Below are 27,983 nucleotides of genomic sequence, written 5' to 3'. Positions count from 1 at the left end.
ACTCTTGTTACAATAAATGCAACAGTATTTGCCATTTTCTACAGAGCTGTTTACAAGTCCAAGTCAAATCTCAAGTCTTTGGGTACAAAGAAAAAATATGATGAATACCGGAAGCACATATTTGTATTTTATATTTGAGTCCATTAAGCGCACAATTTGTGCTCTCCGTGCACCATTAAAAAAATATGAATATAGTTTGTGTTAGCGTTGCGCTACAGAGATGAATCAACTGCTAAGAGAGCTTTGGGCTTCCCATGAGTTATGATTTAACAATGAGTCAGAGTGTAAGCCAGTTGGGGGTCATATTGCTCCTCAAAATGGAAAAAGAATACTTAATGATATCGCTCATTGTATTTAATACATTTGTTGAGTTAACTAGTTCATAGCCATGAAGTAGGCAAAAGGAAGTTCCGTTTGCAATGTCAACAATACATTTATATTTGGTATAATTTCTAATGGCATTATATCCTCACCACTAAGCCTACTTGAACTTGGCTCATCAAGTCCTTAGGCCTCACTGCTATTCACACCCAGCTAGGCAGTGCTGGAAGAACATACAGCAGGGTATTAATTAAAAGTTGTATTGTTTTTTGGAATAACAATGCAATACGCTTATCACAGCCTTTAGAGTCTGACCACATTTTTTGTTCTCAAGTCTCTAGAGACTTGAGTGTCAAAGCAGTCAAGTCTCCAGTAAGACAAGTCTCACAGCCAGCAAGTCAAAGTCAAGTCGCAAGTCCAATATTTGATTCTTGACTCCGACAAAAGACTCGAGTCTCCAGCTTTTCTGTGCTTAAGTTTATGTTTTTATTAGAAGTCGAACAGGGAATGGCAATGATAATATCAGATCAATGACTTAAAAGGTAATTAAACATCTGTAGTGCAACAACACCCAATGTATCAAAGCAGCCTTGGTACGAATACGAATTTAAAATTCAAAGTATGTTGAGTCAAGCTCAATGATTCAAACAGACCACAAAAAAAAAGGATTTCACGCACCCCAGGAAAGTGTAATTGTTTGCGGTCTCTCAACAATGGTGGAATGAGCTCACCACTGACATCGGGACAGCAGAAACCCTTTCTCATCTTCGTTGCAGATTGAAAAGCCCTTTGTTTGGACTGCAACTTGGCCCATGAAAAAAATAATCTACCAAAAAGTAAACCCCTTATTTTTATATTGTAGCACCTGAGGCGGTTTGCTTATTGGATTCATTTAATGCACTCTCATGATTCTCACATCTGAACGGGGGGGGGGGGGGGGGGGGGCGGGGGGAACACAACTTAAGGCTGCGCAGCGAAAGTTGAATAAAACATTCATACTCCGGGCTAAAGAACACACCCTCAATTTGCCCTCGTGATAATGGCACGCGGCCGCAGGAGGGCCAGTCGGTTTCGCGCTCACCCGAGCATACCGGCCGAGGCAATGAGGCGCGGCCGAATACCATTAACCGCCCGCACGTGTTGGTTGGTTGATGTCGGCGGCGGCGGCCGGATGGGTTACTCCTGTGTGCTGCCTTCTTAGCTGAGATTACACGCCTCCGTCATAACACACACCGGTCATACAGGGCGGGGCTGGGTCGAGGTAATGGAGGAGGTAGAGATACGAGAGGGATAAAGGACAGGCACTTGTTTTAGAAATTGTTTTATAATGGAATAAATTGATACATTTAGACAGATAGGGACGTTATAGCTTGCTAAGGAATTAAAAAAGGTGTTTTGGGAGGAAATGGAGCTAGCAGTTAGATAGTTAAGAAAATGGAGAACTAGAGATATCAAAATATTAATTACAGTTGATACAGATAATTGAACAAATGGAGATGGAATAAATAGGAGGATAGGGATGCTAGATAATTCAAGAGCAATATATAGCACAAAGAAAATACACACATAATAGGGAAAAAAAAAACACCACATAATGGAATGAAGATGTTAGAAAGGTGAAATTGTGCTTTACACACGCTCTATACATCCCCCAAGAGCCAGAAAAGGGCAGCTTGTAACGCGCAAGCTCGTTCTAGTCACACGGTGCAGACGAATGAGCCAAAGACGCACACCTGAATAAAATATAAAATATCAATATCCCTGTGTGTTCCAAAAACATTTTAAGTCGGATAATATCTCAAGGGGAACTTGCTGTGAATGATTAACCATATTGGAATGTGGATTTTCTATGTGCAACAAATATTTATGACTAAACTAATTTTAAACCGCATTGAGACCAAGTGGCTGAATAGCGAAGTAGTGTGTTCAACTCCCAGCCAAAAGGAACTTGGTTCGATCCCCAACGACCCGAGTGAAGGCATCCTTGAGCAAAATGCCCTAACCCCGACCTGCTCCTTAATGTATTATGAATTATGTATGATTCCTTTTCACCGCCTCTGATCTAAATGACTAAAATATTACTAACACGTATGCACTAATATATACAGTCACACATATAACAATATATACATAACACAATTATGCTAATATATTGTAGAATTTAAGACTTATTTGACCCGCTTTCAAACAGTATCATCGATCTTAGTCATTAGTTCCTAAAGAACCACAATCACACAGCAATTCTCCCTCACGTGTTTCCTGAATACTTCCCTCAGTGAGAAAATTATTACAATTGCAACAATTATACCGGATTCATATAAGCGGTGTTACGTATTTTAAGCACATGGGCTACCATACATAGCCACTAGGAAGTAGGATCGAACACATAAGCTGTAATTACTATACATAGCCACTAGGAAGTAGGATCGAACACATAAGCTGTAATTACTATACACAGCCACAAGGGGGGCAGGACCCGACATATAAGCTGCAATAACTATTCCAGCCACAGATGGCAGCACCTTTAGACAGGTGAGGAGGGCGGAGCCAATACGACACATAGGCCACGCCTACTCTGTATTAAAGCAGGGCCTGGAGCCAACGAAATCAGAAACATCCGGCAGTCCATACTAGGGAGTTAGGTACAGAGGCCTGCTGTTTGTTGCTCACACGCGTGCCCATACAATTCCCCTCCTTTTGCTTCATAGTTACCATACCGAAATACTTTAACAAATAAAGTGAGTTAAAAGCGATCCGGATTAGACTACTTTCTTCAAGAACGCAACAGCGGATTCAGAATGATGTCACGCCACGGCCCTAAGCTCTGTGCTCTCTCATATTCCGTCAGCAGCTGGGGCCGAAACAATTACTTTGTTTCATTCAACCCAACAGTTTCCTTTTCGTGATATTCCTTCAGATTTGTCCTTTCTTTTTGTCTAGGATTCTGGAAAAATGTATATGATTCTACCGACTCCTTTTTTTATCAGAAGTTATTCTAATGATACCTTTCAGTTTATTGATGTATTTTGTTCTACTCAACGGTTTCTTTGTCGTGATATACATTCTGATAACTCTTGCTCTTTGTCAGCAGATTCATCTAAATCTGACTTTTTTCTTGCTTTAATTTGCGCCAACTGATTTTCTTTTCATCATATTCCTCACATTTCCTTTTCGTTCTAACTCCAACTGCCTTGAAACCATGGCGCCTGTTTATTAATATTCATGAGCTGACATAATAGTATCCATTGCGGATTCACGGCCATTAGAAATGATTAATTTCTGACTTTGATGAAACGGGGTTGATAAAATGCCAATTAAAGTATCCCTGACAACGTTCCATCTCCAGAGGAGGGTAGCGCATGATCACAGCACCTCCACCGCCTTTAATAATCTTGTGATATGCAGATGTCATAGGTGTGTGACTTTCAAATCCCTAATGCAGCGGTTGCTTTAATTGGCGTTGTCGTCAAAAACTGCACACGATGTGTGCTCTCAGGCGATCGACCGTTACCTCGGCAAGCTGTGTTGTATTCTGACAAAGGTGTGAAGATCAAGTCCCCAACCTTGTCCCCAAAACAATAGTTTTATTTAAAATGAAGAAAAAATGCACTTTCATGTTGTGATGCACATTAGTCACAGAATTTCTTAAAACTGACTCCTAATTTATGCTCAAAAAGGGACTTCCATAGCTCTCAAATAATTATTTAAAAGAAATACCACATTTTTAACACAAAGGTGTTACGACAACAGCTAACCACAGTTGACATTCCCATTCTAGATTCGGAACTTCTTCCCAATAACAACAAAACCATACCCCATCCGGTCTTCCTGAACATATCTCGAACCAAATCTCATGGAAACCACTCACAGGCCAAGGCCAACTTTTCACATCACCAACGTTGCGAAAACTACCTTTGAACCGGTTAATAATAAATGAAATGTTGACTGTCTGGAGCGTATTTAAACATGTGTGTCCCCCGGTCCAGCTCGCTCCCCCTCCGATCCCTACCTGGATTCATCTCATTCATTATTCAGGGTTGACTCCTGCCGCCACACAGCCTAACGATGCAGCGTAGGCACTCGCAGCCCTCACAGAGAGGATAAAAGTGTTTATATGTCTGCTGTTTATTCTTAGGATATATATATATATATATATATATATATATATATATATATACATGTATATATATATATATATATTTATATATACATGTATATGACTACATTTACACTTTGTAATGTAGTAGATGGTTTTATCCAGAGGGATTAAAATGTGAATGCAGAGTAGCTTTAACAGTCCAAGATATGGTTAATAGATTTGTTTATTGTTGTATTAATTGCGCTATTATTGTAGTACAATATTACAGGTTTTTATTCATAAAATTACAACCGCTGTGATTGTCATGCCCTTAACAGATAATTACATTTCTGGAATACAATAGTACATAATGAAACATGCTCAAAATTAACTATAATTCTGATATCTTATGTGAAAATCAGAAGGAAGGACTTTGTTTTTTTGTAGTAGTAGAAAAAGATAACTTGCAATGTATGTCAATGTTATTGCACCAAAAGTATCGGTTGGTTCCATGTAATTTACACTAAACCACTTTTGAAAAACTTCCTTCAATAAAGTTGAAGTACTCAGTACAATGCGATTGTAATAACCAGTCTGAATTATGAATCTTAAGTCATGTTTGAAAGTTTTTCCAGACGTGAGAAATCTTTGAGAAAAAATTCCAAATTGATCCGTGCCAACAAATGTATGGTTTTCCGCAACCTAATTTCAATCTGGATTGCCTCTCTAAATGAACGCCTCTAAACAAATAGACGCACATATCCAAAATGTAAATTTCATTACTAATTAGTTTTGGTTGGTTTAGTTGTATTAGTTATTATGAATTGGCTTTCAGCTGCAAGGGATGCGGTGGGAATAATAAACATGCATATGCCAAAGCCGTCCATCAATGTGTGGAGGCCGAACACATTGTCCTGTTTGTCGTAGGTCTTCCTGGAGGGCATATTCTCAGATCATTCATATTCTAGACCTGCCCAGACCACTTGGCCTCCACCTAACTGCTAAACCACTTTAGTTGTAGGGTTCCTTGTCAGATACAGACAACAGATAGGGTTAAATGTAAATAAAACCTATTTAAGAGGTTATATAGGTAGTAGGTGCGGTGAGGGCCAGAACAAAAAAGACCATCACCAACCAACCTGGGTCCTTAGGTCATCTTTTCCGCAGGCAGCCTCGATTTGCCTACCGAAAGGTTCTTGGTTTGAATCTCAATGTCCAAATTCTACAAATTCTAGTCGCTCTTGAGCAAGGTGCCTAACCACTGCCTGTTCCTTCATGACATATATACAAATAACTCTGGATATACTTGCATACGATAAAAGTGACTGCTACAAATGCTTGAACTGAGTATATTATTGTTCTCTAAAAACCTGATTAATGTAAATAAAGCACATTTCATGAGCTGTGTATCACACACATGGGAAGTCCTTTAAATGTGTGTATGTTTGCTTTTCACCTAGCTGCACACTAAAAATCCACAAGCCACCCTTGCCTCAATGATTTGATGAACTGAAATCGACAGGAGTTGGCCCTAGGGTACCCAGACACCCACCACTGCCACCAGTCCTGTACATATCCACCGAACCTTCAACTGAAAACGATCAAATGCATCGCCCACGCCTCCCCTTATTACATGGTCACAGAGACATTTTTAAAAAATAGCACCTTCCTAACAACAGCCTAAATGAAGTCTTAAATCTTAACGTCTGCGTGGGTCAGACATGTTTGCATGTAGCAGCAAGTCAGCTGTGAAGCATTGAAATGATTTAACACAGAAAACCAAATAGCGCATGTATTTATATCATTGGCGGGCGATCTCGCAAAAACATACTGAGGAAAGGAAATCTCAACACAGCAAATACATCTGGCCCATAAAAACACCAGAACAGCAAGACTGACTGGAGGCATGCACTGTAGCCTCACACCCAGTGTGTCCCACTGCGTGCACATAGCATGCACCTCCGTCTTGACCCCCTCCCTGCCCTGAATGGCAGGTCAAGGTGTGTATGTGTGTACGTTTATGTGTGCCTGCATGTGTGTGTGTGTGTGTGTGTGTGTGTGGGGGGGGGGGGGGTCTAAAGGAGCTGACAGCTAGGAGATGAAGCTAATTACCCTCCAGGCTGCAGCCTCAGCTTTCCTCCCAGGGATAAGACCTGGAGGTGGGGATAAAGGAAGGGCGGTGGAGGAGGAGGAGGTTTAGGCTGGTGGGATGAGAGTGTGGGCTCCCTGTTGGATGTCCCTGGTCAAACATGGGGCTGGAAGTGTGTGCGGGGGGGTTGGGGGGGGGGGGGGTCTTGTTGTATCACACACACACACACACACACACACACACACACACACACACACACAAGCCCCTAAAAAAGACCCCCCAAAAAAAAGATCCCACAATATCGCCATAAAGAAGATATTGCATTATGCTCTACTTTCCCCCTTCTTCAGTTTGTCTTTCTTTTTATTTTTCTTTATCCATGTGGGAGTCTCTGCCCTCATGTTATGTACTTCTACTGCAACCAACTTCTTTCTCTCTCGCTCCATCTCTCCTCTCTCCCACTCTCTGTATCTCTCACTCTCCATCTCTCATCTATCCCGCTCTTTTTCTGTACTGTCTCTCTTTCTCTCCCTCTCTTTTTCTGTACTATGTCTGTATTTCCCTCTCTGTTTCTGTCACTATCTGTATTTCTCCCTCTCCATCTCCTCTCTCTCCCTCTCTTTCTGCAGTGTATCTCTGCTTTCTCCACTATCTCTCTCTGTCTCCCTCTTTCCTTCTCTCTCCCTCTCTCTTTCTGTACTATCGCTCTATCACTTCCTATCTCTCGTCTCTTACTGTACTACCTAAAGATCTAAAGTAAACCTGAAAACAATCAGACCTAATATCAACATCAGAGTAGCTTAAAGCTAAATAACAAACGCTGAACGACCAACTTCATAGAAAAACAATAAAAAAATGTGTCAATTAAACATTTTGGCTGACATTTATATATTCTATCATTTCAAATATTCATATTTTCAAAATTGATTAAGCAAAGGGAAGGCAATAGTTGTGTGAAGTCTGGTCCTTTGGTCGTTTGTCTATGGATATGAGATGACCTCCCACACAGCTGTCAGACCTGCTGGCTTCGCTCAAGGCCACTGGCAGAGACACATGTAGGTCAGAAACATAATTAATAACCACCCCCCCCCCTCTCTCTCGCTCATTTTCCTTTCCTCGCCTGTCAGTTTCGATCCAGGAAACCCAGTAAAAACCCAACAACCACAACAACAACAAGAGCAAACTCAATTGTGCGATAACCACATCTGAAAAGCTTGTAGAGACGGAATCCGATTTTCTTAAACATTATTCTATTAAAAATCTCCCAAACATACTAGTGGTTATTAAATGATGGGGAAACAACAACGCTGAGTATAAAGCTTTCTGGCTGTAGCGTGGCGACGTTGTAACCTGACTGTTGAGAGAGGAGCGGTGGTCGATTGACATTTTGTGACTAAAGACATTGTTTCCAACTAAATGTTGACGACACAGAGATGCCGAATGTGCATTGCAACAAATAACTACAGGGTTATGTTAGCTAATTGGATAATAGCTCCATACCTTGGGTGCCCCTTGAAAAAATAGATCTGGATTTAATTAACAGTAGTTACAAACATTTATGAATTAATGTTTAATTACGAAACAGTCACACTAAATGTTTGTCAGATCTTTGGTGACGCCTGCATGTCAACCCTCAGCTCAACTATTTCCCCCTCCTGTCCCTCTATATATATCTTAACTCTGTCGCTGACACTGCAATCTATTCCCAAACCCACCTTACTCTTGCAGATTGCCTTTCAAATCGATTCTACGGCACCCCCACCTGTGAGAGTGGCTGGCAGTCTTGAAGTGTCTTCACACCAGCTCTGTCATTTCTTTTTAACTACAGGCCGCCGAGTTTCATCTCAAGTTAATTCAGAATAAAAGCTTGAAAGCCGACCACACGCGGTTAACTCGATAGACGATCCACTGACTACTTACTGTGTCCCTGTTTAAAGTCAGTGCTTTCCCCTTCATCCATCACCACGGTGCATAACCCTATTTCTGGGTGGAAAATATATATCTTGTCAATATTTTTCAGCCATGGATCTCCAGGAGTAAAAGAGAGTGCGCTGTGTGTGGAGGATTAGGTTAAGTACTAGGTTCGATCCCCAATGTCCAAAGCCTAATCTGTAGAAAAAGCCCTGCTCCATCATGACATGTATTTAGAATCACTGCAAGTCCCTTTGGATCAAAGTGTCTGCCAGATGACAACATACTTAAGACTAATGGAGTAAAATCAAGTAGGCTAAAAATGATTCCTGTTTTGATTGATTCGTGGAGAGACAGGTTTTTTATACTGTCAATTAATTGTCTACACGATTTTTTCTGGGCTGTAGTAAAACAAAAATGTCTGGGTATGCATGCAACACTATCAAAATGTCATGTCGGACTCAGATTCTGAACATGAAGCTTTGATTTTTGACTCCTGTTTGACAAATATTTCATCATTCTTGTATTTGTTATGTCTTGTCAGACAAATGGTACCACACACACACACAGACACAAACACAGCCACACCAAAATATTATTTCCTGTTTCCGTTGTATGATCAGCGTGTGCGCTAGTAAGCTGTGCTACCATTGTTTACTGTCAATCTCAACGATTCCTTGCTACCTAATTGGACAGCCCTTTTATGCTCAAGAATACAACTGGCTTTAGTTGCTCCTCCAAACTTTATCTTTGTAACTTTATCATTATAACTTTAATACACTATCGAGGCCGCCTACAATACAGCTTCTGCTTTAATCCGTTGGGTATTGGCTTAAAAATATCGTAAACTCAATGATTATTTATTTGGACACTTTATTTTCCACCGAATGCTAACATTTTGGACAACCCAGGGAACTTCTGCATCATTTTTAATAGGAACTATTTCAAGGCTAATTAGCCATCGTAAAAACCCAGTTTGGACCAGCCTGATTTAGGATGTGTTATTACATGTTATATGATACCAGTGTTGGAGGCAAGCTATGCAATATATTAATGAGTAAGGCATAATTGAAAATAACTAAGAAGAGTAAGAAGTATATAAAGAAGAACGTGTCAGCAATCTCACATGACCTTCCCCTGGTTCTGGCGTCTGTAAGCTAGCTGTATAGACGCCATCATACTGTACAGCTAGCGTACATACCGCTCATAGTGGTCAACGCTAGCTGTGCAGTTGCTATCATACTCTACAGCTAGTGTACATACCGCTTATAGTATTAAATCGAAATGGAGTGCATTTATATAGTGCTTTTATCAAAGGGCTTTACAATATTTCCTGACATTCACCCATTCATGCACACATTCGCACACCGACGGTGGAGTCAACCATGCAAGGTGACAGCCAACTCGTCGGGAGCGTTAAGGGTGAGGTTTCTTGCTCAGGGACACTTCAACACTCACGCTAGGAGGAGCGAACTAGCAACCTTGCGGTTACCAGTCAACCCACTCTACCTCCTGAGCTACTACCGCCCCAGCGGTATGTATGCTAGCTGTACAGACGCCATCATTTTGTACAGAGTGTTTGTTGAAACAAAGCTTAGGCCAAAAGGCTGTACTTTCTTAGTTTTCCATTAAGTTTATTTTGGAACCATCAACTTCTGTATGAATTTCATCAATCTTCAACAAGGCTGACTAAATTGGTGCTTTTGAACTCTAAACTGTTAAATAACTAACTGGTAAACTGTTAGATGTGTTGGATAAAAGGATGGCTTAAAGTACCACAGCATTCGCTGGATGCTTTTATCCGATGATTCTTACATTACTGTAAGTGCGTCAGTGCATACATTTTTAACCATTCGTCTATTTGTCTGTCAGACCAAGTAGGACCATATTTACTCCTATCTAGTACCTCATCTGCAAACCTTGACCAAAGATATCTCAATCTATCCTTTGTGTTGCCTGTACTTAATCCTGGTGGGTTCCCTGTCAAGAAATCAATGCTTTAAAGGTCTGTTAAACTGCAGGATTAATAAAAAAGGATCAATCGATCCAAATAGAAGGGTTGTGTCTGTTGAATTAGCCTCCCAGCTTAGCAGTTCAGTGTTTCCATGGCTGCAGCCATTTGGCTCAGCTTCTGCTGATTAGGTGGGTTTTACATAGATTTCCATCGTTTTGATGTATTCAATAGTAAGATACATGAGACAACAGCCAAATTCTAATAGTTGCTTTTAGCTCATCATCGCTTCTTAAATGGCATGTTCTCTTCGATTGCCGTGCCCACTTTCCCAAAATGCAGCGAACAAGCAAAGCAACTCAAAGTGCATTCATTAGATTTAAAACATCCATGAATCCTTTATTTTCTACACATGCAAATGTAAATCACATCCAAGTAAACTCAATATTTTCTTTCTCTATCTCTCTCTCTCTCTCTCTCATCCTCTCTCGATCTTCAGACATTATCACTCTTACATGCCTTGCTCAGCATACTCAGACCCACTCCCTCACACACACACTGATAACACATGATGGAGGAATGGGATTTGAGATGGCGTCTCGGCGAATAAATCAGGATTGAACGGGCGTGGGGATGAGGGGGGACGACGTCCCCTCCGAGACATCTCCACAGGGAATGAATCAGCCGTGCTGCGTGTCACAGCAGATGACACATACATACGCTGGCACGTGCACACACACACACACACACACACGTAATAGAATTGACCATTTGCCTTAAGAACCATGCTTATTAACAGGCGGATGTAAGATTGTAATTTCCCTTGTCACCATCTGTATTTGAGGGTTACAACCTTATTATTTCCCCCTTATGCACATAAAGGATTCCAAGTATTGTATTAGCACCTAAGCATGTAACATGGCATGCTTTATCAGTGTTGTACAATCATAGTAGAGGTGTCAGAATAAATCATTTCACAAACGGATCGCGATTCTTCTTATTATTATTCTTATATACTTTATATTTCTGAATCTAAACACACCTACCAAAAATATATACATTTTTTCCTCTTGTCTTCGATTCTGCCCTTTTTTGCACACATCATGGCAATCAGTTGAGGAACGTATTCAAATTAAAAAATACATGAACGTAATCATACATTTAGCCTACTCTGCGTCCATGCCATTTTTGCCCCACCTCTTTTCTTACCTTGCCGCAGTGCGGACTAGATCCTGAAATGATCAAGAATAGATTGTGAATCGAATCGGGATCCCAAGAAAATTATTTTAATCGTGAGAAACTGAGAGTTTTTAACTCATAGATGGCTCCCCATTATGCTGAGACATAACTGGTGCCCTACGTGTCTCCTTCCCCAGCTTCGTTGTTAGCACATGTTTTTATGTGTATGTCCATATGTGTAAATGCTTGTGTGTGTTTGTTTTCTATGTGTGTATATGTGTGTACATCACTGTGTGTGTGTATATGTGTGTACATCCTTGTGTGTGGGACCGTGTGTAAACATACTTGTGTTTGGGTGTGTGTGTGTGTGTGTAAATCACCATGTATGTGTGTTTTTGTGTGTATACGTTTGTACATCCAAGTGTGTGTGTGTGTGTGTCTGTGTGTGTGTGTGTCTGTGTGTACATCCTTGTGTTTGTGTGTGTGCCTGTTCTGTCTTCACATTTCACGGGGGTGGGAGCAGGTCAATAGCTTGGCGGTGATGACATCACATAAAAGAGAGCGGCCGATTAAATCAGTGGTAGACAAGGGTCAGCTATTCCCAGCACGATTCCCAGCACGGTTCCCACCGCGATTCCTTTCGGAACCAGGGGTCGAAGGTCATGGGGGGGCTACTCGGAGGCTCAAAGTTAAACTCTGACAGTTCTTCTCGTTTATTTTCTCTTCCCACATTGGTTGTTCACAAAGCTAGCATTTTGTTGTTATTTACTTGCAACATTCAAAATAACGAAATAATACAAATTCCAGGTCCCTTTCAAATTCTGTCAGGTGTAAGCCATGATCCCCTGGATCAAAGTAGCTAGCTTTTTATTCTTTTGTTCTGCGCTCATCTTTCATCTTCAGTGCATTGTTGTTTACTTCCAGACAAATGAGAGGCCATAAATAAGTAAATAATTCGAGATGAAAAAAAACACCAATAAAAAACGACATTACTCCTGGCATAAGCCCTGATCGTGTCGTTTGCGTCGGGAGGAGCAGGTGTTCTGAGAGGATTTTAATACGGGTGATGTTATTCTTTTTACTACAGGAGCCTAACTGTGGTTATTTACCGCACCATCGGGTTACTTCAAAACTTTACAACCCCTCCTCCACCACCACCCTAAGCCCACCCTCTTGCGTTTCTATCAGCTGTCAGGAATAATGCACCTCCTATAAAACATTATACTGTCGAACCCGCTGGTATGACCCATTCCTGAGCTCCATAAACGGAGGCCAGGCTGACGCGGAAGATATAGAAATGTGTGTATATATTTTCCCGGCTTGGACACTATGTTATGAAGACTGAAGTTTACGTCTTTGCTGTAATATTGGTGTGTATTGTGGTCGTTGAAGACACAGGGCTCTATTCTGTTAGCTACTTCAACAACCTGGTTTATTGTGCTATTTTGACCCAGCTTGTTCAAGTAGATATTTTGACTACTTTAATTGCTTCATCTAGCTGTTTGAAATATGTATTTCAATAGGCGGTTTTAACCGCCAGTACTTCAATTTTAAGAACTACTTTAACTACCTACTTCAACAAGCTACTTTTACTAGCTACTTCAACAAACTACTTTTACTAGCTACTTCACCGAGAAACTTTTACTAGCTACTTCAACAAGCTACTTTTACTAGTTACTTCAACAAGCTACTTTTACTAGCTTCTTCAACATGCTCCTTTTACTAGCTTATTCAACAAGCTACTTTTACTAGCTAATTCAACAAGCTGCCTTTATTCTCTACTTAAAGGTATAGTGTGTAGAATGTCGGTGGACCCTAGCCTTACAGGTTGCATATTGTAATTGACTGATTTCCCCCTTCACCCCGTCTGTAGCGGCCTGTATTGTGTAGGGTGCCAATAGGTCTTTGTATACGACAGCATTGAGGAGCCAGGTGTCAAGTGATGAGATTCCTGGATAGATTTAAGAATTGTTTTTAATTATCACTCATTTTAAGTTGAACGATTGTTCTCTTTAATTTTTTCAACGTCAATATTATATAAGTAACCTTTGAGTTCAGTACAAAAACATGGCTTTTTTTTTACATTATTTTACACTTGGTAAAACAAAATTGAAACTCTAATTGAATCATCCAAATACATAGGATATTTGGCCAGCGCTGGATTTCGACGTCCATGTCCGCGAGAGGGTTAAGGTTCTAAGACATGGGTCTCATAGTGTAATGTCACGGTGTGTGGCGCAGAATGATATTTTCATGGGATTATACACTAATTGAAACATACTTTTGAATATTCTGTAAAAATATATAGATATATTCAAGTTCCGCAAGATGCCACATGTTATATACAATGTACGTTTAAGCCACTATTTTTAGAAGCGATTACAAGCTTTTTACAAACAATTTTCACAATTACGAACAAAAAAGCTAGATTTATTTATTTATTTATCCCCACTTCTTTCATCATTTTTATAATCGCAATTCCTAAATTGCTATTTAAACTGAACATTTTTCACTGTGCCATCTGCAAGCCATCTGCTTAGTAATTCAGTGGCACAGTTGAAGTCGCCTAATATTCTGTTTTAATACATTTCAAAATTTTCAGATGAGGTAGCTGAAGAGCTATCTTGAGACACACGCACGCACGCACGCACGCACGCACGCACGCACGCACGCACGCACGCACGCACGCACGCACGCACACACGCACACACACACGCTAGAAGTTGACCCTGCCAACCAAAATCAATGTTTCCACTGAAAGCATGCTCCTTTATAGAACAAAACGTGTAACCTTCTCTCTCTCTCTCGTCTCTTTTTCTGTCTCACTCTCCCTTTCGGTTCTCTCTCTCTCTCTCTCTCTCTCTCTCTCTCTCTCTCTCTCTCTCTCTCTCTCTCCTCTCCATGTTGAGCGACTGTAATCAAGGAGACACAGGGGTAACACCTGTTGTAAGTCAGCCTGCCCATACCAATACAGATTCCTTTGTATGGGTGCACCCTTATTCCTATTGAGCATTGTGTGGGTGCAAGTGTGGTGTATGTGTCTGCGTGTGTGTCGGTGTGGACACACCTCCGCGCAAGATTACCTATATATCCACCAATGTTCTTCTGGTAATGCATTTAGAGGACAGAACAAGAAATGATGGCACCTGTTTTGACCTATTTCTTTATTTTTCTTTAACTTTCATTCCCTCCATCACGACTATTGATCCTTGTCATTGATGGTTTCTTTTGTTATTGAAGATGTCCCTGAGGAAAAAAACGAAAAAAAAGGTTTCGGGCCAAGGAAATGTTTCTTATAGAGCAAGGGGAAGAGGGAGAAGGAGAAAATTAAAATATTCTGAACTGAACATATTTTTCCAATTAATTATTTTTTTTAAGTTTGATAAATTATTTGGGGACACCATGTGGGGCCATTTCCTTCATCTGTATGTGTCAACGTTTTCACTCAGAAAATATCTTCTCACTGTCTCATATAGCTCTCTCTGCTAGAAGTGGATAGGTTTCTTCTGTTTCACCTTTGGGGATGCCTGATGTTTTGGGTTTGGTTTTGATTTGCTTTTAAAATGAATTAATCTCCCCTCCTTCTCTCTCCCCTCTCCCTTTAGGAGACTCATCGCAAGTTGGTAAGTCCACTCCCAATTATTCGCTTTCTATTTCTGTCTCGTCATTCATAAAGGTGTCTGCTTATTTCACTGCTCCAGGCAGTTTCGCTGTGATCGATAAGTGTTGAAAAGTGCTCTGTCCTATTTCTGAATGCATCACAAAGTGATACCTATAAATGCATTGGTACACACACTCACACACACACACTCACACAGACACTCACACACACACTTCAGAGTACAGGCCTTCTGACTTACTTTTATGATGTTGGGAACAGCTCGCTCCATTTCCAATGCTGTTTACAAGCCTGTCAGAGCCCATGAAATGCAGAACTCGATGGGTTTAAAGTGGTCAAAACTGGTCTAAACTGGTCCGATTGTTGTTAGAAAGTGTGCAATCACGTTGCAAATCGCATCCTGGTCCGAAGTTGAAATTGGAACGAACGACTGGCGTTACATCTGTTGTCTGCATGCTAACTGCACTCTCAGGAACTTTTATTTGCTACCAGACGCTTGTGAATCACTTTTACTACTTTTGGTACTTATGGCGGATTTGCGATTTGGCAATCTCTGCTAGTAAATTATTTAGCATTACTTTGAGATAGGTGGGGGGGGGGGGGTTGGGACATATGTTTGGTGGGTAGACTATGAATGGTATTTGACAATGTAAAACAAGACTTGCGTGTGAGCAAAGTTCCACAACTTCCACCGCCCATTTCCTCCTTAATTAGCTGTGCTTTTTCTCCAGTGATCTGAGGGGGTAAAGTGTTTTCATTATCTCAACCTCTGCTATCAGTTCTCAAAGTGCTAAAGCAAGAGGCAAGGCCAGGAGACCCAAAGTGTTTGGTTACAGCGATCTCGCTCAGCTCAGCATCGAGTTCCTCTGCCCAGAAACCTGGTGTGTCCTGAAAAAAAAAAAAAGATGAGCAAAAAGTTGTTATAAATGTGCTGACGTTTTGCTAGTGCACTAGCTTTCTATCAGCGAGCTGTAATGCATCGCCGCCAACGTTTTTTGGGGGGGGAGCCTTTTTGAGGTTGGAGAGAGGCAAGATAGACGGATTAATGAGGCGTTTCACACAAATGGACCGTAAAACATGAGGTATAAACAGGATTGAACAAACAGTGTGCAGAAATCTACTCTGGTGAAATACCGCTTCTGATAAAATGTTATCTCTGTGTGTGCCTCCCGCAATTATTGGGTCTGTCATATTCACAGACCGCAGAAACCGATATCCATCAGGTAAAACATACAAGTCATATTGGAGACATAAGGATAGAGTAAGTTTGCGAAGAAGTCTGAGGTGGTTGGACACAGAAATATTCCTTGCTGCACACAAGACAAACAAGCATTCCCTTCAGGCGGTTTATAAAATCCATGACCGAAAAACATGACTACTTGCTCTGGTTTTGTTTTGTTTCTCGTTTACTTCAGGCTAGCATTGGCATTGAATCCGGTTTCCTCCTAAGGAAAATATGCAGCAAGGTATACAGAGAGACCCACAGGCAGACAGACTAACAGTAGCACACTGTTTGACTCACTCATCGAAACGATTGGCATTAAATGAAACAGCTCCATAGATGGCTTGGTCTGTCCTCCTCTTCTTTCTCTCCCTAAGCACGCACTCTCTCTCTCTCTCTCTCTCTCTCTCTCTCTCTCTCTCTCTCTCTCTCTCTCTCTCACACTCACACTTTCTCACTCTCTCACTCTCTCACACACACAGACACACTCTCTCTCACACTCTCTCTCACACACACACACACACACACACACACACACACACACACACACACACACACACACTGTTTTTGGGGTGCTCGGTGCTGTCTTATTATGATGCTAGGATCCACTTTATTGACAAATTTCCTTCCTTCTAAGTCAGGCATTATTATTTTGCTTTAGCGGGAGTGTCATACAAAATGTACTTTTTTCTAAGTGGAAGACCTGGTATGAGCTATCAGCCTTTTACGTGACTCAGAGACGGATCATAGTTTTCTCTAATTCATGAGCAACTTTTATCAGCGCATTCATTAGGGTGCTCATTACAAAACCAGCCTTCCGTTTTAATAGTCATAATTACCCCGGCTATTAAATATACAAGTCCAATTTAAACTGTGTATTAAATCCCATAATACCAACCATTTATGGGGTCCTTATGTCACAGGCCATTTAAACTGTTCGACCACAAGTTGTGGTTTGCTCCGACTGCAACTCCTGTCAACCAGTTGATCCAGTCCACAGATAATTTCCTTCCGGCCCGCGGAAACTCCCACACTTTGTTCCGTCAAAGAAACGAATTTGGCATGGCCTCCAAAGGCATGGCCTCCAAAGGCACCACGACACTAACAGCCCTTTAAATATAGATGAACGGAGCAGAACAACACAACGTCCTCCCCATTGGAAAGACAAGCATTGTTTGAATCGTATTTGACTCTTCCGGCGGAACAACAACAGACTCTCTGTGTGTTTGGTCTCAACAGCCAATGTCACGAGACCCAGAGTGTGTGGCGGCGGCGGCTGCCTCCGCATGTTGAGCGGACAGGGATAATGAGATAGCCACCTGAGATAATTAGCTTTCAAAGCTTCCTGAATGTTCCGGCCGACGTCCGGCGGGGAAAAGCGGTTAACCCCGAAAGCAATTAAATCGCCACTCGTTCTAATTTTCCCAACATTTGAGGCCAGTGGAAATGTGTCGGATTGTCTTGTTGTTCGTTTTTCTTTTTTTGGCTGAACCAAGATGAGAGCTTTTAACAGAAATGGACGCAGCCAGTCGGACAGGAAAAGCAGCAATTAGTACAATTTCAAGGACGGCACCACCCAAAAAATGTCAGTCTAAAAAATAATTATCTCATCAATGATGAAACAATTTTCTCTCTCGACATCAGCAAACGCTAGCTTTCTAGTTTGTATGTGTTGTTGTGAATATTTATGAACTGTCGGCCAAATTCACAACACAACAATCACTACAATGAACAGCCCTTGTTTTCTCCCCTCGTGTCTCTGTAACATTATGAAGGCCTGCACTGTACCAAAACATTCTGCCAGCTAATTTTATTTTCCGTTTGTTCAGCACTTGCTCATTTAACTAACGAGCGCTGAAAAGTGACAGCTGAAACCCACTTTCCCTAACTAGAAGCCAGATGAAGCTTTATGTATATATATATAATGTATATATATATTCGCTAATTCGCTAATAACTATCCATTTGTGACATCACAAGTGGGAGTGTCCTTATAATGTCACAAGTGGTCAGGTTTTGAAAGATCAACATGACACCGGATGAAATATGATCCTTTCAATTGCAATAATGTCAAGCTATTTCAACTTCAATGACCAAACACCAAAAAACGATTTGACCAAATGCACCTCACACTTTTGAAACGGAGCTATGAACAAACCCGGCCAGAGTCGGTGCCCGTATGCAAAGATTAACAGCGTCGACTTCTATTAACCTCGACCTCATTGTGAAAGAGAGCCGGCGAAGAATACAACCTCTGTAATCCACATTATCAAAGCGAACGCCTCATGCCTCCTCCACTCTGGGCTGCTGAGTTCCTTCTCCTCTGATCTGCTTCATGCCGTGTTAATGCGTCCCAGCACACAGGCCTTTCTAAAGATGGTGTACCACCACACTGGATGCAGTGTAGTGTTTGATTTGCATCATATTTTCTTTCTTTCTTTCTTGTGGGCGGACTGGACAGCTTAGGTGGCCCGGGTGTAGTGGAAACTCAAGGAAACAAACAAGAAACTTAATGAGAATGTTTGGGTGTTTTGCCGTTTATTGGCAGTAACATGGGTTGAATAAGAGTTTGAGTTTCACTCTCAAATGTACCTCTTTTTCTAAGACCAACCACAACTACCTATTGATTTGGTTGCACATCTTAACCCTGGTCCCTACTATTATTACCTACACGTCAATCCACCACAGGCACAGCTGGGGGTCAGTGTGTGTGTGTGTTTGTGTGTGTGTGTGTTTGTGTGTGTGTGTGTGTATGTGTGTGTGTGTGTGCGTGTGCGTGTGTGCATAATGATAGGTATATGCAAAGGACAGCAATCTTGTCTTATTAACTTAGCTTGACTCCTAAGGAGAGACAGTGAGTCATGAGGAGCGAGAGAGGGAATACGATAAAGAACAAAGAGAGAGAGATGACAGAGAGATGAAAGAGTGAGATAATAACAGCAAGAGAGAGAGACAGAGAATAGGAGAGCTACGCTCACAGATCCAACAAACACAAGCACATCTGAATACAGACACAGATGCAGGCGCTTGAAAACACACACACACGCATACACACGCATGAACACACACACACACACACACATGCTCAGGCGTCTTGACGCGGAGATACAATAAACAGCTCTGTCAGGGAAACAGTGTTCCCGAATAAGTCCTCATCTTTCCCAGAGGCACCGACTCGGTAAGTTGTCACACCTGGGGTCGGAGGTTAATGATGTAACTTAATAAACAAAGGTCCTTAGGCATTTGTCCCCTCGCTTCTAAAAACAACATGAGCTATGCTCTATGCAGGTCAGGGACAACGTTTGCTGCATCCGTTCAGGAGCTTATTTCCTGTTTCCTGTACTTCTTGTGCATGGGAGGAGGTCATTTCCTGTGCGGCTCCTCTCCTGATGTAGTCCATTTGGTCAGGCAATCAATGATCCCCTGGTATCAAGCACACACACATGCACGCACACACACACACACGCACACGCACACGCACACGCACACACACACACACACACACACACACACACTTTTTATTAGCAAAATGTAATAAAGTAAAATTAAATAAATTTGTAGTCATAGAATCATATTTCCTTCACACTCCTTCCCTAGCGGAAATAAATATCAGTTTCAAACTTTACTTTGACGACATGAAGGCATTAATGTACCCCACGATCAGCAATTTTCACCTTCAATCAAATGTTGTATTCCTTGGTTGTCCTCCCTCGTTTCTTTTGTGTTCCTATTCATTTTCAGAACAGCACATTTAGCCTTCATATCTATCTATGAATATATATATATATAGTATAATATATTTTACTGTACAAAGCCTGAAAGAAACCTGCATTCTAATTTGATCGCAGCTCCGGCCCGGGTTCCCAAATCTGATTTCCCAGACAAGTTGTTTAATACCAGTGGGTAAATGGAGCTATAGGCTCCCTTCACCGTGCCATTAGCCCATCCCCTATGTAATCACTACTGTTGTCTTTCGGATCCTAATTCAATTACCGCCAGCCTCTCCCTTTATTTATTTACTTCATCCTTTCATGGGGGATAAACACGGACGGCGGCATCATTATGTTTGGCATTTAACGGCCTCAGTAGCTAGAAACCACCGCAGAGATTGCCGAGTGTCCCCTTAATAGGGGGAACTTGTTTTGGTTTTGTATCATGATATGTTCATAATATCTAATGTGTATAACATAATTGCGTAGCTGGTCTGCACCATGTTTAGGTCGGGTGGATGATAATAAGTGTGTGCTCTCAGTGGAGATGCGTTGTGTTGGCGTAGCGCAGCCTGCCTGTGGGACCGCTTCCTGCGTGGCTCATCGTTGCCCTTGTGCGACACGAGCGCACACTCTTTGTGCCCGTGGTCATAATGCAATTCTCGCCAATGTCGACCAATCCCGGGGGGGCAAAGCTAAATCCTCGTGTTTAGAGTCACACTTAATTGAAACGACTTGAGTTTGTTATATCCCGGGGCCCAGAAACCAATACCCTATACAGTCCTTGAAGCCTCGTGGAGAAAAATAAATAAAATAATAAAATAAAAGTACACAACTTCATGGACACACTTTTTTTCCCTTAATACATATGATAGGACATTGTGGAGTTTGTCAGCGTCGTTAAATGCAGTTTGCTACCATCTTGGCGGCCGTGCCCTACACTATATAATGCAGTAGAAGCACAACTCCAAGCACTTGCCTCAAGCAGCTATGAAGCTAGCTGATAGCATGGCCAAGACCAAGAATCTTCTCATCTATTAATTTCTCTTTTAATGTCTTCTCTTCTGTGTTCTCTTCTATATTCTGCTCTCTTCTACTTTCTCTTTCTCCACTCTCATTCAGAGAGCCCTCCGAGGTCTAGCTTAATTGAGGGAATAATGTCTATGTGTGTGTATATGCGTGTGTGTGTGTGTGTGAGAGTGTGTTTGTGTTATAATTCCTCGACACGCAAGCTTAGCGGCTACACAGTGTCTTAACACCCTGTGAGCACGTTGGAATTAGAAGCTGGGAAGTTAGCGGAAGGAGGAGAAGCGACTTTGAACATCAAAAAGGTAGAGAACTTGTGAAATTGCCGTAACGAGAGGGGCAAAGGGGTCTTCGGCATTCACCGGAGGTAGATGAAAAGATTTGATGGTGGGCACCGGGTGAGGCGGCAGCATGGGGCTCGTTGGGTAAAAAGGTGTTAAGCATGTATTCAGCTAGTGTGTTTATTGAGCATGTGAAAGTGCAGTGCAAATCCCCTTTCAACTTATCTCCCACCTCATCTTCAAAACATGTACAAACACTCTCGCAGAGGCTATATCGAGCATGATTTAGAGCGCAATGTGCACACAAACACAACCCCTCTCTCACTCCCTTACTCACCCACCCATTCACTCTAAAAAAACATGCCAGCCCTTTTTTTGCAATTATGTTTCAATCGATTGGCATGGGGCCATTGCCATGAACTCCAGCAAGATAGTCCACACCCAGAGAGAGCCCCCCCCATCAATATCAAGGGGACCCCTGCACCCAGTGGGCCCTGGAACTAGCAGAGACACAGGGGCGAGGGCCGCAGCTCCGAGATACAGTCAGGGCTAGGAGGGGCTTACTGTGATCTATCACCCCCGCCCTTGTGCACCGATAGAGGGACAATTTGATGGAGGGAGGGGGATGGACTCAGGATCTGTGTTTGGTAACTCCCTGGGATGGTCGGTATTGTGCAGTGCTGTGAGGTATGGATGAAGGACAGAAACACGACTCTGCTGTCTTTAGGACCCAGAGGTGGATGGATGGCCCAGCAAGAGTTTGAAGGGGGGAGGGTGAAGGGAGACGGAGGCAGAGAGAGGGCATTGGTTGAGCTTATTATGTGGTTGGTAAATGCCCAGGGTATTTTTAATACATACCTATTGTATACCTATATACTGTAAGAAGATATGCAGGAAGGAAGCAGGGAAGAGGTCAGTTAGGGACGGATTAAGAAGCAGTCAGAGGTGTCAAGTGTTTGTTTGTGTGTGTTTAGTTAGTGCCCTGTGCCATGTCAGTACAAGTTTAATGTACTGTTGTGTACTTTCTGAAGGAAGGACAAATGATGTAGGGGCTAGGGCCCTGCAGTGCAGAGTTTACACAGCAATAGTAGGGGCCATAAGGATTTATACTGGAATAAGAATAAGAGTTCAAATTGCAGCCAAACACAAACAAAATGATTTAAAATGTGTCTTTAAGTGAGTCCAATAAACTGGATTTAAATCATTCAAGACATGTGCACAGGGTGTGAGATTTTCTAGTATTCAGCCTTTTTTCACAAAGTGAGCACGGACACTTTGAACTTCTGTTCATCGTCCCTGCGTTTGTATGCGAGCGAGTGCATGCAAGCTCTCAGTCAAATTAGGACTTATTTATTATTTACGCATACATATTGGTTGGTATTTTGGCTGGCAAACTAACACATTTATTTCAGAGACAAGGCGAGACAGAACATAAAAACTGTTTTTGGCCCTGATCCAAACTTGTCTTTATATGGTCCTAAAAATGATTTCACCATCCCAACCCAACACATGGTGGGTTAGGATGTAGCGGCCAAAATAACAATATGTCCTCTTTAAACTTTATAACCTAGATGCTCCACAGTGTATCCAGCGGCCGTTTGATAGTGTCATAATACACACTCTGGTCTTAAGGGAATACATTCCACCCAGCTGCATCACATTGTCCATGGGAGCATTCATATGTATCGGCAGATGAAGTGGTGCGCATGCCTGAGTGAGTGTGTGTGTGTGTGTGTGTGTGTGTGTGTGTGTGTGTGTGTGTGTGCTGTATGTGTGTGTGCGTGTGTCTGTGTCAGTGCACTTTATATGTGTGAGTAGGGGCATGGGGCTGTGAAACGATGAAGCAATTAAATGCAGTCTGTTCCAGAGGTGCGAGTCACATTATAAAAGCACACACACAAAGACACACACATAAAGACACACAAACACGCGCACTGCTCCAGCCGTCAAAGTGAGACATCGTATGGCGTTGTGTGCTGAGACAATGTCGACCACAAACTATCCCTTCCATCTTTCTTCTTCTTCTCCCACTTCTTTCCTTCTTCCCTCCATGCCTTACTTCTGTTTTTCTCTCCTCTGATTCTGTGTGTGTGTGTGTGTGTTTGTGTGTGTGTGTGTGTGTGTGTCTGAGTGTGTTTAGGGGTGTGCGGGCGTGCATGTGTGTGTCTGTCTGTCTGGGTCCCCGACACTGACTCTCCCTTGTCACACAGTGACACACTCACACACACACACACACACACACACACACACACACACACACACACACACACACACACACACACACACACACACACAGGAGTAGTTTGAATTAAAGGTGGATTTAAGCGAGGGCCTGGAGGGCGGGAGCCGGAGGGCTTTATAAGGGGCCGATGGCCGCGGCCACGGCCGCTAATGAGAGGCATCACGGCGATGATGTTGGACTGATTAGAGGAGATTTAGGGCCGACGGACCCCCCGAGGGAGGAGCAGCGGCAAGGCCCAGGGACGGACAGGGAGGAAGGGGGCGGGGGAGGGGGGGGGGTTTGAGAGAGAGGGTAGGGGATAGGGTGGGGGGTGCGGGGGAGTAGATGGTGGATTAGGTGGAGGAAGAGGGAAGGGATGGAGGAGAGAGAGGAGAGTGTGGTAGGGGTTAGACTCCTGAGTGGAGAGGTGGAGGTGGGGTCTGAAGATGGAGGTGTAGAAGATAAGGGAAAAGGGAGAGGGGGACGAAGAGAGAGACAGACAATTAAACGAGAGAGAGAGAGAGAGAGAGAGAGAGAGAGAGAGAGAGAGAGAGATAATGCACTTGTCCACGCCTCATCGGCAATTTCGGCACGTGTGTGTCGGTGCACGTGCCTGTGTGTGTGTGCGCCTTCGAGATTCAGATGCATTGCTTGGCTGGTGGGTGGGGGACTGACACGCAGACACAAAGATGAAGATACATGACAAAGAACAACAAGAAAACAAAGGGGAAGTAAGTGGAATGGCGGAGCAGCCAGCGAGACGAGATACATCTGCTTCTCGTGTCGCGATAATTAAAGCGTTGACAAGCCGGCTGTCAGCGATACGTCTCCATCTCCCCCTCCCCGGCCCCACTGTCAGGCACACACAACCGCTGGCTCTTTGTGATGGGCTGATGTTCTCGAGGGGTTGTGTGTGGGACCGTCGATGCATCGCAACCCCTGTAATAGCAATGAGGTCATCGATGATGACGCAGAGTTGGAGGGGGAAAACGTTCTTCGGTTCAAACGAGTCGTTTTCTTTTAAGTTCACTGCTTTGGTTTAATCCGGTTTGAGTTCTGGTCAACCAGTCCATGGTTATTGGTTTGTATCTACATTTGTGTGTGCATGCGTGCGTTACGTTTGTATGTAGTGCTATAAATTGTGACCTGATTTTAAGTAATTTGGATTTGAGAAGGGATTAGTTTGTGGCTATGCTTGTTGTGGCCCATCTCTTGTGGCCCATTGCTTGTGCGTGTGTTTTTGTAAGTATGTGTGCGTGCATGCTAAGGAGAAATCAGACTCTTGATTGATTGTGTTGTGATGAGTATATGGTTTTTATGATCCTCAAGTGTGTGTGTGTGTGTGTGTCTTGTATGTTCAGTGGATTCGTGTGTGTGTGTATTTTTGAGCACCACTGCAGCTGCCACTCGCACAATTCCATTTGTACTGGATATATATCTTCTTTTTGTTTTCTCACAATAACTCACACCTTAGTCTGTTTGTATGTACTTTTGTGTGCCTTTAACACACACACACACACACACACATTCCACTCTGAGCCGCTCCCCAGCTGGCTTTATACACCCAGAGAGTCAACAAACGTCCACGCAAGACAAATTCCCCAAATCATCAACACCAACAGGCTTTGGGCGACCCCTAACACAGCTGACCTTACCAAGGAGTCAGGCAGCCTTGTCACCACCACGCACGTCTCCTGTGTGTATACGCTATTTAACTATAATTGCCTGCACTGTACTGATTCCGCCAGGCCCACTATTGGTCCAGTAGATTTGAAATTACGTCTTTCGATCTGGTCTACAGATAGCCATCATCAACTAAGCCTCAATGACTATACATACAATATGTATATTCTGTATGATTCTTGTATGATTGTATGATTCTTCAAAGAGTATGTTATTTTTTCTTTTATCGAATACATCATCTTCAACAGAAAAAACCTACGACCCGTGATCTCAAGACACGACAGTCACCCATCCAAAGTGACCTGTGAAGTCAAATAAATGTGGAACGTAAATAAAATGATTTAAAGTAAATAAAAAACGAATAAAAGTGTGATATTGCTCTGTCTTCAAGCATTGCGAGAGCAACCCCCCCTGCCCTCCCTCCCCTGAAGTTTATTTTCAAAACGTTCAATACATCTGCCCACTCGCCGTACACACTCGTCTCATGAGCGTTGTTTACCGTGTAGCCCAAGGCTCCGAAGGTGTATTACCCAGCAGGTTCAGTGCCTTTCTTTCGTTCGACTCAATTCGCCCTCCGAAAGGCGGATGTAGTTGTTATTGTTGTTTGTCTTCCCTGAGAACGGTTTGGTGACACGCTAGTGGCCTGTTCACAATGGCGGCCTGATTGTGGCTTCGCCGGGGGGGGAAACAATAGCGGCGTGATTTTTGAAGTCCTTCTTTGCACCCCCGTGTGATTACCACCGGCGGTTGATAGTTTTCAGTTAATGGCGGCGTCGGACAATGTCAAAATGGTTTGTTTTCAAACGCTCAAAATTGGACGCCTTTTGGCATTTTGTCTCAGGGGGTTGTGTGTGTGTGTTTGTGTGTATGTGTGTGTGTGTGTGTGTGTGTGTGTGCGTGTGTGTGTGTGTGTGTAATAGTGTTTGGCTAACTTTATTTCAACCCAAGTACTCTATTTTTTTCTCTCTCTCTCTCTCTCTCTCTCTCTCTCTCTCTCTCTCTCTCTCTCTCTCTCCCCCAACCTCTGTCTTGATGCTGTGTTGTTGTCCGCCCAGCAGTATGTGTAGCAATCACTTCTCTCCTTTGATTGAAATGAATGTTTATTTCTCCAACCCCACTGGCTTTCACTGAATTTCCAATGTATAATCAAACATCTCCTCACTTCTTCTGACAAACAAAAACCCTGTCTCAAATTAGCTTGTTTTGTTCTCAGAAGCATGCTTAAGGAATTGTTAAAGATAATATTTAGAAATGCGAGGAAAAATATTATTAAGTCTGTTGATTCAAACTATCACCATATAATTCCACCGTCCACAGTCCGTTATTTGAGAAAAATTGCTTCCTTGTTTGGAAGAAATATATTTTTTATTACCAACAGGCGAAAGGGAGTGAATTGAAAGTAGATGAAAATGAAACCAATAGAATGGAATTGTACATTAACTTCTGTTGCCAAGTCAATGAAATCAACCGCTTCATATTTTTTGCCTCATAAACAATAACAATAAAAATTACACTGTACATGAAGTGGTGACTGGGTCAGGCATATCAAGCAAATATGTTTAGATAATTCACAAGCAATAAACAATGTACCTTCATTGAATGCAAAGTGTGAGTGGTCGAGAGTCGAACCAAGAACAAGGAGATATTTTTTTCCTCTTTCCTTTCATAATGTATTAAAAACCACATTACCCAGTAATCTATCACCACAACAGGATAACAAACACACACACACACACACACACACACACACACACACACACACACACACACACACACACGCCCGATGGCATCATGGGTAATATTCTCATAAACATCCCAATCTGACCCCACATGCTGGTTGTTCTATCGTTACCAGACACCCACTTCGTGCTTAACTGCTTCCACTTCTAAACGTCAAGCTACCCAATTTAAATTACATTAGCTTCATTGCTAACCTTTCCCTCCCTCGGTTAACTTACTGACCCCAGGAAATTACCAAGAACTTCTGAAACCCTGTTCTCCCATTGTACAGACTATTATTTTACTCTACACTTCCGTACTTTAGTGTCTGACTTAATCATCATCCATCCCGTTTAGTCTCTTTAATGGCTGCGACGCTAATGACCTAGCATCTGCATTAGCTAAAAAATATCTATGTGAATGGTGCTAAAAAACACAAATTGAATTCTCGGTGAAGGTGTTTCCGGTGTCAGGATGTTTCTAACGTTCGTGACATTCGTGCCCCGCCATCGCCAGTGCGCGCAGGTGTGCATGCGTGCACGTGAGCTTGTGCAAGTGTGGACACCACCAGGCTAATGAGGCTTCCCTCTGCGCTCGGATGACATCACGAGCTGCCGTGGCGTGGGAGAAGCAGATGTTGCCGTTGATGGATGGGCCGAGCCACCAAGCCCGTCCACTCAGGTGGTTCGGCGCAGAGTGCCACCTTGAATATATCCTAGAGGGCCTGTCGACTCACCATCTCGTGTCACTACCAGATGATGTGAGGGCCTTGATGAGCCAAAATTTGTTTGTGTGTGTAGCCGTCTTACTTTGTGAGGACCACTACACTGGGTACCCGCAAGGTGATCTAAAAGTGTGTTTGTCTAGCTTCCCAACAGTGTCCCCACAAGTTGGCCCAAAGTGAGAGTGTGCGTAGGTAGCAATCTTACTTTGTGAGGACCACCGAGCTGGTGTGTGTGTGTGTGTGTGTGTGT

General features: G+C 42.6%; 1 protein-coding gene across 1 annotated transcript in view; it reads left to right on the top strand.

Moving 5' to 3' along the window:
* The window catches only part of nrxn2b (neurexin 2b), a gene marked incomplete at both ends in the record, with an annotated part of 530,523 nt that overhangs the window by 94,204 nt on the left and 408,336 nt on the right, over positions 1-27,983 (top strand). The window contains one exon of the mRNA XM_079758236.1: positions 15,135-15,152. Within this exon, the coding sequence (XP_079614362.1) occupies positions 15,135-15,152 (18 nt within the window). The remainder of the gene's footprint in view (positions 1-15,134; positions 15,153-27,983) is intronic.

This window comes from Pollachius pollachius (assembly GCF_949987615.1).
Source record: "Pollachius pollachius genome assembly, chromosome: 20".
Classification (NCBI taxonomy): domain Eukaryota; kingdom Metazoa; phylum Chordata; class Actinopteri; order Gadiformes; family Gadidae; genus Pollachius; species Pollachius pollachius.
The sequence above is the reverse complement of the archived record's forward strand: the minus strand, read 5'-3'. Positions and strand labels throughout refer to the sequence as shown.